Source organism: Poromitra crassiceps, assembly GCF_964638095.1.
Source record: "Poromitra crassiceps genome assembly, chromosome: 7".
In the NCBI taxonomy this organism is placed as follows: Eukaryota; Metazoa; Chordata; class Actinopteri; order Beryciformes; family Melamphaidae; genus Poromitra; species Poromitra crassiceps.
The window spans coordinates 13,898,225-13,911,413 of NC_139628.1; the positions used below are offsets into that span (position 1 = coordinate 13,898,225).

The following is a 13,189-nucleotide window of genomic DNA, read 5'->3' on the forward strand; positions in this document are numbered from 1 at the left end:
ACACGCGCGCGCGCAAACACATACACAGTCACTCTCTCTCGCTCTCTCTTCTCTCTCTCTCTCACACACACACACACACACACACACACACACACACACACACACACACACACACACACACACACACACACACACACACACACACACACACACACACACACACACACACACACACACACACACACACACACACACACACACACACGCACACACCAAAAGTCGGGGGAGTTTACGAGCAGCACTTGAAGGCAGCAGCACAACTGTAGCGGGAAAGCGGCTGTTCTGGTCACGTGACGTGAGCAGAGCATCCAACATGGCGGCGAGCAGGAGCGCTTAGCAACAAGGTCCCTGCAGCACGAGAGAGAAGACACATTAACAGACGGTTTTAGGATTGTAGTGAAACTCCCGGTAAGTACGGGCGGCTTTCACACTGTGAACGCATCACAGACAATACTGGTGCTGTTGTTCATTCTAAAGCCGTACTTACAGCTGGACAATAGCAGCTAGCCTTTAGCTCGTTTGCTAACGTTTAGCATGGCTGTATTTGTAAACACAGTGAGTGAAACATGCGTGTGGAAATAAAACTAGACGAGAGAGTTTTCTCTGAGCTGGAGGGTAAAAGCTGTTCACACACAGTTTAATCTGAGGAAGTAGAAACTACAAAACGCTTCTTCATCTATTTTAATTTCACCTTTATGAGACATTAGCTGAGAGAAGAAAACACGCCTTGTTTTCAATGGAGAGCTCAGCTAGCCAAGAAAGCAGCATCAAGACTAGCTAGAGTCTAGCTAGTTAGTTAGCTAGCTAGTCTAGCTGCTAGACTATTGACTAGCTATACCAGCGTCCTGGGAAGGGCTACATCAAGACAATGCTCCATTCGCAGACAAACAGTGACTTATACATAAAGTCTGAATACAGTGAAAGTAAAGAGCCGTGTGAAACAATGTAGCCTATGAATATTCTTCTTGTTGTTCTTAATATCAAAATACAATGAAAATCACAAATTGAGAGAGAATAAAGATGCATATTATCCACAAAGAAAATAGTTCAATATGAAACCTGTTGGTATCTGGAGAGTTTCTTCTTGAGTCTGCAGCCACTGTCTACCAGATCACATTCAGGAGTTTTAGACTGGCATAAATCAGTGTAACATGTATTTAAATGTGGATAAGTTTGAATGAAAATCTATTCGGTTTGGCCTTCAGTTTACGCTCAAATCTAAACTGGAGATGATTTCATTGTCAATGAGCTGTGGAAAATAAATAACTAAGTTCATACTTAAAAAAGAAAATCTTTGTTCACTAGGGGTGTGTGTGTGTGGGGGGGGGGGATCGATAGGCTACAGCATAGTATTCCAATATTTTGTGTGGCAATATATTGTATCGCACAAATGCCAAGTATCACATTATTTTCTTATATGAATTGTGCATGCAATTTTTATTTTATTTGGGGACATCATTTGCAATTGAAAAAAGATAATAAGTAGCAATATATCACAATATTGCAATGCTCATTATATTGCATTATACAACAGTTAGTTCCGGCCGGGCAATTTGATTGGACAAGAGGGATCCTACCAGTGCCAATATTTCATGATAACGCACTGGCGCTTCACTGTGTGTGGATCACTCCGCTTCACAGCTGCTCTAATCAACAAAACGCTTCACAGCTGTAGAGTAGACAGTAGTAAAGTAGACAGCCTGCAGTTAATTACCGTAGGCTGATTGGGCTACATTTTCGGCAAAGCAGAAAGCTGAGGGAACTATTTTTGTTGGCGGAGGAATAAATAGAGAAATCATATATTTTCTCAGCTTTTTGTCATTTTTTTAATCAGCTTTGTTTAATAGAACTCTTGTATAAAAGCAATATCACACTCGAGGTCGTGCTGTTGTTGGCTAATATCGGCACTGCTGTGATTATCTTCGGCAATCGGCCTACGGCCTCGTGCCTACAACCGAATCACAGCAGTGCCGATATTAGCCAACAACCGCACTCCCTCTCGTGTGATATTGCTTAAATATTATTAGCATATTGCAATATCACAATACTATCATGATTTAAGTATCGTGATAATATCGTATCGTTGGGGTATCTGGTGATTCCCACCCCTATTGTTTACATTCTAGATATCGCTAGAATGATGTGTGGCTCAGAAATAAACAGAATTGTGCAGTCAGACTTTGTTGTCACTGAACTTATTGATTACATCGTATCGGTATCACGTATAGCAGGGGTATTCAATTATAGCTGCTGCGCAGCAATGGGTCGTGGCCGGGCAAGTCTCAAGTCTTTTAGCTATAGTCCAAGTCATGTCTCAAGTCTTTAGTCACAAGTCCAAGTCAAGTCTCAAGTCTCTTATGGATGAGCTTTCTGTCATCTGCTGCATGCAATCCAGTCTGCTTAGATTAGAACACTGCCGTTCATGACAGGGCTGGGGCAGAAGGCAGCAGGTTAAGTACATGGCAGTTGAACATAGAAGCGGAGAGAGTAGGGACAGTGGAGGCAGAGAGAGATAGACTGAAAAATAGCTTTTTTATATTTTGGCATGTCATGACATAATCACTGATGACATCATTGATGACATAATCACTGATGACATCATTGATGACATCATCGCTGATGACATCATTGCTCAAGTGACATCACATCATTAGGTAATTAGGATGCTCTTTAGGCTATTCACCTTATTCACCACGCCCACTTTTTCTCTCTTCCGCGTTCAACGCAAACGTATTTGTTCTTCCGGTTCAGTGCTAGTTGCGAAGGCCACTAGTGGCTAATAATATTAGCCACTAGTTATTTATGTTATATGGCAGTAAAATGCCACTGAATGACCAAATTGATATAACCGTTAACCATTTCGAGTAACACTGATTCCATACGGATCACCAGCGTTAGTTTGTTGTTTATAACGTGGCTATATTCCTAACGTTTCTATCTCGGATGCGTAATTTCGAATCGCACATAGGTTACGCAACCTAAACATAGGTGCGCAACCTAACGTCCACTCCACTAACGTCAACTTAAGAGCACAATATTCCTGGAATGCAAGTTTAACTAAACAGTTACATGTCCTCTGCATTCTACATAAAATTAAGATATTACGGGTTGTTTTATTTTGTATGTTACATACGTATTGGCCAAGATATGTTAGTTTATGGGGGAGTCATTTTGTCACTTTAGGAGCGGCGTGTGCGCAGCCATCTTGCCTGCGGAGTTTTTGGCAAGTCAAAACGGAAATACTATTACAAAATGACGTAATGCGGAAGCGTCCATGTGTTTGCAAAGAATAAGGTGAATACATGAGGGCAGAATTCAAAATACTGTCAAAAATTCAGTTTTTGAGATACAATTCTTAGATTTTGTACACTTCAACTACTCTGACAGCAAAATCTTGTCAATTTTTTTCGTGGAGATTCAAGCTTTATTTAGCAAGAATTTGCATTAGCTGTTTAAAGTACCATTTACAGTAAAACATTTTGATGCACTGTGGGCTCAGTTTTTGATCTATCAAAAATCTGTTTGATGCTTTTGTGGAGGACAGTCTATCGATGCAGATGCTGGAGTTTGGTGTCGTTTGAAGAAAAAATGTGGGAGGAGTAGGGTTGAATTAGTTTTACAGTTTTTGCAGCTTTGCGGTCTTTAGACTTCATAATTGGCCATAGGTTGCAGCGTACAAAAGTTTCTCCTCATTTGGGCACACATTTCGGTGAAAGTGCCAAAGCCGTAGCCCATATGCCTGATTTGTAGGGGTGTCACGATACACTCAGTTCACGATACGATACGTATCACGATACTGGGTTCACGATAACGATACGATACGATACGATTTTAACAATATTTTTTTTTAATTGAATAATGACAATATATGACTGGAAAAGTCGTATTTTATTTGAAATGCACAAATACAAAACAACCTGGCTGTTGTGGGAAATTGTTATTACAATAACAACTAGAAAAAACATGAGATTGGAGATAAGGCTTATCTTGAAATAGAATGAGTTACACGTCACTTAGATTTACTTTGAACTAAAAGGTTTCTCAGCAGTATAAATTCTCATTATGCATCTTCAGTTTTTCTTCAAACTCAAACAACAAGACTTTTCTTAATCTATTTTTTATGCATCTTCAGTTTTTCCTGTCAAGTAAACAGTTTTGCCAGAAACTCAATTGAATGGTTTCTCTCCTGTATAACTTCTCATGTGTCTCTTCAGAGACTTGTTCAACTGAACTACTTTCCACACATTGAACTTCAACAAACAAAGACGTTTCTTAGTCTATTTTTTGAAAAAAAAAAAAAAAAAAAAAAAAGTTTTTTTTTTTTTTTTTTTTTGCGATATGAGATTTCATCTCAACGATACATATCGTGACGTTTTACTATCGCGAAATTTCGTGGGACGATATATTGTGACACCCCTACTGATTTGTTATGAATTTTCAGTTTGAAACTTTAGACGGTCGTTGTAGCGCCAGCATCAGGACTATTGGTGCCAAATTCACGTAAACTTAGTTTGGCATGGGACTGGACCTTTGTGCAAAGTTTGGTTTATATTCATGCATGGGAAGTCTGACTTCCTGGGAGAAGAATAATAATACAGGCAAATACAAGAAGTGGCCCTGCCGCTTCGCTGGCCCGGCCACTAATTACAATTCAAAGTAGAGCAAATGTAAACTAAATGTAGACAAAAGTAAATGGGCTGGAACTCCAGAAGTAACTGCTGTTCTCCTTTTTAAACACCCCCCAAAGTCATGCTTTAAGACCAAACCATTTGGCAATGCAGCTCTGTACTCCCCCTGACAGACAATCTGTCTCCCGTTATGAAACAATTTCTCTGAACTAACGTGTTGTGCGGTAAAGAGTAACGCTAACTTGATACTTTTCAATCGCCAATTAACGCCGCTCAACATGCATGTCGGAGACTTAACTCATTGAGTGCCAGCCACTTTTGGAGAACGGACGCTCCCAGTGCCAGAGTTTCAGAGCTTTTTTCAGTGATTTCTCGAGGCCCACAGAATATTGTGTGATATTACTATGTAAACACTGAACACGCAAAAAGAACGATGAGACTCTCTTCTATCATCAGCAAAAACAGGTTTATTGATATAATTTTCCGTTCTTTAGTTATCAGCTGGAGAAGATAGCTTGATTTAACCAAAAACAGTCGTTTTTTTCTAGAAGCTGAGATAATGACCCTTTTGTGAAATTAAACATTTCAAACACATCACTGACTCTGAAGCTAATTTTCTGATGTAGTCACACCTCAAAAATAATTTCCTTCAATAAAACAGTGAAGGCCAGGGAATTTTGTTTGGCAGAATAATATTTTTTAGCTGCAACCAGCAGCGCTGGCCCCTGCGTGCGCTGCTGGTTGCAGCTTCTTGCTGGTCTTGATTTGCTGCTGGTGGGTAGAGATGCAGCGGTATGATTTTTTGACGGTATGATAACCTTGGAGAAAATTACCACGGTTTCACGGTATCACGGTATCACGGACCTTTATGTATTCTTGTCAAATATGGCACAAAAAAAAACATACAATTTTTTACCATGAACAAAATGTCTTTTATTTTAAAATAAAATAGAACATTAATTTGGGACATCAGTAAACACTGTATAGTTAACAGTATAAAATACTTATTTTCACTTGAAAAAAGTTAAAATAAATGGTCTCTTAAGTGAGTCTACTCTAAACCTGCTAAAAAATAAAAATGTATAGACTTTAGTAAACAAACTAAAATAAATGCAGTCTCCTCTCTTAGTCTTAAGTGAGCCTAAACCTGCAGCCCAACAACTTTTGTCTTCTACTTTTATAAAAAATAAAAATAAATCTAAGTCTCTGTGAAACTTGCAGCCCAACAACTTCAGAAATCAGAACATAAATGTAGACTTATTTACATGTAAACAGAATTGAAATGAATGCAGCCTCTTAGTCTTAAGTGAGCCTAAACCTGCAGCCCAACAACTTTTATAAAAAAATAAATCTAAGTCTCTGTGAAACTTGCAGCCCAACAACTTCAGAAATCAGAACATAAATGTAGACTTATTTACATGTAAACAGAATTGAAATGAATGCAGCCTCTTAGTCTTAAGTGAGCCTAAACCTGCAGCCCAACAACTTTTATAAAAAAATAAATCTAAGTCTCTGTGAAACTTGCAGCCCAACAACTTCAGAAATCAGAACATAAATATAGACTTCTTTACATGTAAACAAAATTGAAATGAATGCAGCCTCTTAGTCTTAAGTGAGCCTAAACCTGCAGCCCAACAACTTTTATAAAAAATAAATCTAAGTCTCTGTGAAACTTGCAGCCCAACAACTTCAGAAATCAGAAAATAAATGTAGACTTCTTTACATGTAAACAAAATTGAAAGAAATGCAGCCTTAGTCTTAGTGAGCCTAAACCTGCAGCTTAACATCTTTGTCTTCAACCTTTCTAAAAAATAAAAATAAATGCAGTCTCTCTGTGAAACCTGCAGCCCAACCACTTCAGAAATCACAACATATCGACTTGTTTTCATGTAAACAAAATAAATATAATAAAATAAAATAAATGCAGTATCTTAAGTGAGTCTAAACCTGCAACTTAACATGTCTTCATCTTTTCTAAAAAAAAAAAATGCGATATGCGATCTGCCCATTTTCTAACTTTTCACTCCAGGTTATGATGGAGGAATGTGAGCATGTTCACATTTTCTGAGAGCAGTCTGTTGCGGTGAGGAGAGAGGATGTGTCCACTGGAACTGAACACCCTCTCAGAGGGCACACTTGTGGCTGGGATGCAGAGAAACTTTCTCCCCACGTTGCCAAGGAGCGGCAACTCCTGAACATGAGCCTTCCACCATGCCAGTGGGTCAGCATCAGTGGATATGGGGGGCAGAGACAAGTACAGTTGTACCTCCATGGCCACTCTTTCTTCTGGGGTGTGATCATCTTCTCTTCTTTGCTGTTTTGCAGACATTACTTTTTTCAGCAAGCCCGACAGAGATTTCTCTTTCTTCGTTGTAGCAGCGGAAGGGGCAGTGGTGGCTGAAGTGCTGCTTCCTTGCTCTTGATCAGCAGCAGCGGCAGGTAATTCTTCAGGTGGAGGTGTGGCAGGTGGCAGTGGTGTGGTTTCTGCCAGTTTCACTGCTTCCTCTACAGTGGATTTGATGGTGTCATCCTTGTTTTGAGAAAAGCTGTCCTTGTAACGGGGATCAATGAAGCAGGCGATGTCAACGGCCATCTTGGCTTTCTCAGTGGAGTAACGGGGTTGCAGATCATCCCTCATGGCCTTTTTCATTTGTTTTGTCAGGGCATCATCTTCCTCCTCCTCGTCCAGGATGCCAGTGATGTGCTCCAGAACAGGCTTCAAAGATGAGAGTGTGGCCTTTGTTTCAGAACCCAGTGCATCTGTGAAGTCATTTAGAGGCCCCAGAAGTTGGCAGACCTTCTCCAAAGTGTGCACATCGCTGTCTTTTGGCATTAGATGCCATGAGCTTCGATCTGCTGCAAGCACTGCAGAACAAGCCTGCTGCAGTTGCAGAAATCTTTCAATCATTGTGAAGGTGGACCCCCATCTCGTCACCACATCATGCAGGAGTGATTTTGGTTCACTTTCAGCATCCAGGAGTTTCTGCTTCTTCAGCAAGTCTCGCTTTTTTTTCCAGCTGCGAGAGAATCCCTGTACAAGGTGCCTGCAAGCTCGTACAGCTGATTCAACTCTTGGAATTTTGAGCACTTTGGATATTGCTAGATTTAGGTTGTGGCCGAAACAGCCAAGCCACACACAGGGTAAGCCTTCAAAGGCTTTTCTCATGTTGCTCGCGTTGTCTGTTGTGATGCCTGACAAAGCTTCCATTCTGATGCTCCACTCCTGGAGCATGCTCTCAAAACATTCTAAGATGTTGCTAGCTGTGTGGTCCTCTGGGAAAATATCTGTTGAGAGGCAGAAGGATTTCAATTCCCAATCTGGAGAGAGGAAATGCACTGTGAAGCTGATGTATGGTTGTCCACGGCCCCCGCTGCTGGTCCACAGATCAGTAGTTGCAGAAAACCACACCCCTTCTGCCACTTGCTTCTGCACATGAGCCCTGACGTTGTTGTACATCTTGGGGATTGCAGTATCTATGAAGTACGTTCTGGATGGCACTTTGTAATGCGGCACTGCCTTCCTCATCAGTTTCAGAAAGCCGGGTTTCTCTACAGCTTGAAAGGGCATCATATCTTTCGCAATGAAGTATGCAACAGCATCATTCAATTCTTTGGCTTGTTTGGATTTTGGTTCATATGCCATTTGTTTCTCAAATGCATTTTTAATTGTTGGCTGGTCTGCAGCTGTTGATACCCCTCCGCTGGTGCCAGTACTACTGGTAGCCTAAAAAAAGAAAAAATACGTGTTAATGTAACCTACATCTGTAATGACAGTTAACTGTTGCGAATGTGTGCTTGGATATATAACAGTACTGTTCTTACTTATCATAAATGACGATTTATTTAATCTAATTTTATGTAAAACTAAAACACATATCAAATAGATGCTTATCTTTTGTAAAAATGGGATGGACACTGACTGCACTGGACACACACATGATTGTTTCAATGTTGATGGCGCACACCCCCACTCACACACACCCCTCTCCCTCTGTCTCACACATTAGCCTCTCTGCCCCTGTGCTGCCGAGCGCTTGTCTTTTCCCCCTCTCTCTCTCTCTCTCTCTCACACACACACACACACACACACACACACTGTTTGTGCCTCAATTCACTGGCAGGTTGGAGGAGTCTTAGTTTCTACATTATTGAACGTTACTTCTCTTCGGTGCAATATGTTTTTGATAACGAGGCGCTGGCCAGCCTGGCCTACACAAGACGTGATCACTCAGTCAAGAAGTAACGTTACGTTAGTCAGCTGATGCTAATTAGCCATGTTAACGATAGCCTATGATGAGTCATCATGAGTGTTTATCTGACGTTAATGTTAGCTACTCCTCAAACCTGCCGGTGGAAATGGTTTAGCGTTATGTCCGATATGATGTATGATGAAGCAAGACAACGTTAACGTACCTTGAATTTTGTAAATGAGGACGGGTGGTGTTCTCTCAGGTGTGCTATCATGTTTGATGTGTTGCCTCCTCGTGCAGCCACTCGTCGCCTGCATGTCTTGCATGTTGGCAGTCCTTCCCCCTGGCCATCCGTGTTTTTCTCATACCCAAAATAGTCCCACACTGCCGATTTCGTCTTTTTTGACGGGGGGAAAAGTTCGCTTGGTTCTTCACCTCTGGCAGCCATTGTCACGCGGCACGCCACAACTTAATGATGACTCCTTGATGATGACGCAGCTGCGGCCTGCCAGCTACTAGCTCCACACACACATGCAGCAGGGGGGAGGGACTGATTGCTCTACACACACATGCAGCAGGGGGGAGGGGCTGCGTAACTGCACTCTGTCTCTGCAAGGGACTGGGCACTTTTTCTCAGGGAAACAGTTGATACCGTGTGGAAGGTATGACGGCAAAATTTAGTGGTTTTGATACCGTGACTTTTTCAAACCGCGGTATACCTTCAAACCGGAAACCGCTGCATCCCTACTGGTGGGCATCGGATATTCTGGCTTGCGTTTGCCAATCCTGTCCTGCTGTCTGGGTCTGTCTGGGTGTTGTGTGCTGCTCTGCGTGCCCCCCCCCCCCTCCCACCCCTCAACTGCACACTCCTCCTCCGTATGGGAGTGTCTCTGGTGGCTCTCTGCTGAGTTTGCTGTGCACAGTGAAGGGTGCGCGACATCCAGCTTTTTTACAGCGTTCTGCGTGTGTTTGTCACCGGCTCCCATGCTTCCAGTTGAGAATAATAACAACTCCACGGCTGATCATGCGGATGGGCTGTCGCAGCGGACACGGAGGGGCTCAATTGTGGGAGCAGATTGGCTGCTGCAGGCACAGCTAACGTATGCTTCATGCATATCGATGCATACGGATGCGATGCGATTTCCGTTTCCCCAACGACTTATTCTCTGTTTTTCTCTGCCTTTCTGTAATCTGGAGAGCACTGTCGCCACCTAAGGGTTCTGTAAAATAGGTTATAGACCTCCAATAGCTACAATATTTGTACAGGAGATGCAGAAGGCTTTGATCGACGTCCCACCGTCAAAAAACGCATTGGACGTTGAAAGACGTCCTTGGCACTCTACGTCACTATTTAATTGGACGTCGAAAGACGTCCTTGGCACTCAATGAGTTAATTGAAGAGGATGTCAATTAAATGTGAAGATAGCCGACACAATACAGAGCACGTTGCCTGAATGAGTTATTTAAGAAATAGATTGTATAGCTTATTTTTCTTTTACCACTCATAATTAATGGGGTAATGTAAACTTCCTCTCCTTTTTTCTTTTTTTTTACTGATTGACATGGCTGACATCCCTAGTAGTGGTCATATCAATATTCAGAGATAAAAGGAAATAGGAAAAATACCCAAAGACAAAATCACACAACATTGCAAGTGCAGTCCAATATATACACAAATAGAGTGTTAAATAAGTAGGCATTAAAATATGAAGTTTGCAGTCCGGGTTAAATAGGCATTAAATTAAATTGGAATTTACAATCTTAAGCGGAGTGCAATGTAGTAAATAAGAGTAATCTAATGGAGTAGAAAGTTCTGGGGGGGGGGGGGGGGATTCACCTGTGTCCATGAACTTACGAGACCGCCTCAGCATCCTGGGCTGGCTGTGTGCAGGTCTGGAAGGGATGGCAGGTTGCATCCGGTCACCTTCTCAGCACAGCGGATGATGAAGCAGACGCAGGCTCAGTGGGATCAGTATGAGGTTGCCGGTTTGATTCCCTCTCCGTGTGTTTCAGCTGAGGCAGAATGCCGGGGAAGGGCGGAGAGCGTTTCAGACCGGGAGAGCTGGTGTTCGCCAAGATGAAGGGCTTCCCCTTCTGGCCTGCCAGGGTGAGACACACACACACACACACACACACACACACACCCCTATACACACACACACACACACACACACACACACACACACACACACACACACACATCCCTATACACACACGCACACACACATGCATGCTGAAACACACAAACACTAAAACACGCAAACACAGAATGATGTAATACAGGGATACTCAACTTGCTTTGCGCGTGGGGGGCCACTTTCGTGAAATTATAGAAGGCCAGGGGCCAATTAATAAACAAACAATATACATTTTTCTGCGGCGGATTGTAGGTTTTTGGGGTGTTAGCCGGAGTTTAGTCTGACAATGTTGTGCACACCGGATAGTAGGGGTGGGGGAAAAAATCGATTCACCAGTACATTCACAAGTATCGCGATTTTTAATTTCACGATTTTTTGGATCGATCTTTTATTCCAGAATCGATAATCGCAAATTTTTTTTTTTTTTTTTTTTGTGTGCTTGCAGTCAGGCCACTCACTGAACAGCAGGCCAGGCGCCGCCTACTGGTTTACTAGTGGTTTTATTACTTTATTAGTTAGTCTGAAGTAATAATTACACTTCAGGGTTAAAGTGGGTGCATCTCATTGTAAAATTGGACTTCAAACGGCCCAAATCTGGCTTCAAACGGCCCAAATTTCACGCGCGTTGGCCCATATCGGCCTGGCCTGCTTGGTATCTAATGCCCGGCCTGAATTATGATCCCAGTCCGCCCCTGTTTTTAACTATATCGCCCAGCCCTACTCATGATATATAATATACAGTCTCTAGTGTATGATTCAACTTTTCCCATGTTCTAATCTAGTGTAAAAAAGCAAACAAACTGAAAAAAGAAAAGAAAAAAATAAACAAAAATCGCAATAAATCGTAATATCGAATCGCAATAATCGTAGAATCGCAATACTTAAGAATCGCAATATAAATCGAATCGGCACCCAAGAATCGTGATAGTATCGAATCGGGAGATAAGTGAATCGCCACAGCCCTACCGGATAGTTAGTTAGGTTAAGTTAGTTAGGTTAAGTACATACATAAGTGCCTGGGTAACGAGCAGGGTATTTGACAACTTGGCAGCTAAATCATAGATTATTGAAAGTTAGAACACGGCTCTCTTGAATACTCGATTCTGATTGGTCAATCGACAATATTCACCGGTCATTATTTCTCGACAACCGACCGCTGCTCTGCCACACCTGGATTAATCAGTTGATAAGAGCTTTTGTCAGCAAACACTACTAATTAGGCCAACCAGTTGCAGCTGTGGTGTCTTGTGTGCCAATTACGAATGAAACCGCTTTGTCGTTGAAAACGCTATTAAAAAATCTATTTGAATAATTATTTTTGTCAGATTATTGAATCATTTAGTTGTAGGCCGTGTTCTAAGCGGGATAATGTATATTGAGGCGGTGATTACTGGGAAATAATGACCTTCAGGTGAATTACTAAGCCCTCCGCTGCGCGTCGGGCTCAATCATCACCTGTCGGTCATTATTTCCCCCGTAATCACCGCCTCAATATACATTATCCCTTACATATTCCATATTCCAGACTGAAATGCTATAACAGAAGTGGAGTATTGACCAGAATGACATGAACATTTGGGCATGAACATGTTGCGTTCAGGTGCATTTTTTTTTCTTTTTTTTTGTGCAATTCCATCGCGGGCCACACAGCCGCAAGTTGAGTATCACTGATGTAATGAATACGTGTGTATGCTTGTGCACGTGTGTTATCATTGATGTAATGAATACGTGTGTATGCTTGTGCACGTGTGTTATCACTGATGTAATGAATAAGTGTGTATGCTTGTGCACGTGTGTGTTAATACGTGTGTATGCTTGTGCACGTGTGTGTATTAATACGTGTGTATGCTTGTGCACGTGTGTGTTAATACGTGTGTATGCTTGTGCACGTGTGTGTTAATACGTGTGTATGCTTGTGCACGTGTGTGTTAATACGTGTGTATGCTTGTGCACGTGTGTGTTAATACGTGTGTATGCTTGTGCACATGTGTGTTAATACATGTGTATGCTTGTGCACGTGTGTGTTAATACGTGTGTATGCTTGTGCACGTGTGTGTTAATACGTGTGTATGCTTGTGCACGTGTGTGTTAATACGTGTGTATGCTTGTGCACGTGTGTGTTCAGATCTGCAAGGACACAGACGACGGCAACAAGAAGAGAGTCCCGGTCTTCTTCTTCGGAACTCACAATATGTACGTACACACAGCTGTCAATCATGACATCACATCCTGT

General features: G+C 42.0%; 1 protein-coding gene across 2 annotated transcripts in view; it reads left to right on the plus strand.

Annotated features, from left to right (window-relative positions):
• Nucleotides 1-312: 312 nt before the first annotated feature.
• Nucleotides 313-13,189, plus strand: part of LOC310780203 (uncharacterized protein) — a 50,739-nt gene continuing 37,862 nt past the window's right edge. For both annotated transcript variants that reach the window (XM_083640776.1, XM_083640777.1), the window contains exons 1-3: nt 313-408; nt 10,832-10,925; nt 13,082-13,149. In XM_083640776.1, the coding sequence (XP_083496902.1) occupies nt 10,842-10,925; nt 13,082-13,149 (152 nt within the window). In that variant the 5' untranslated portion in view covers nt 313-408; nt 10,832-10,841. The remainder of the gene's footprint in view (nt 409-10,831; nt 10,926-13,081; nt 13,150-13,189) is intronic.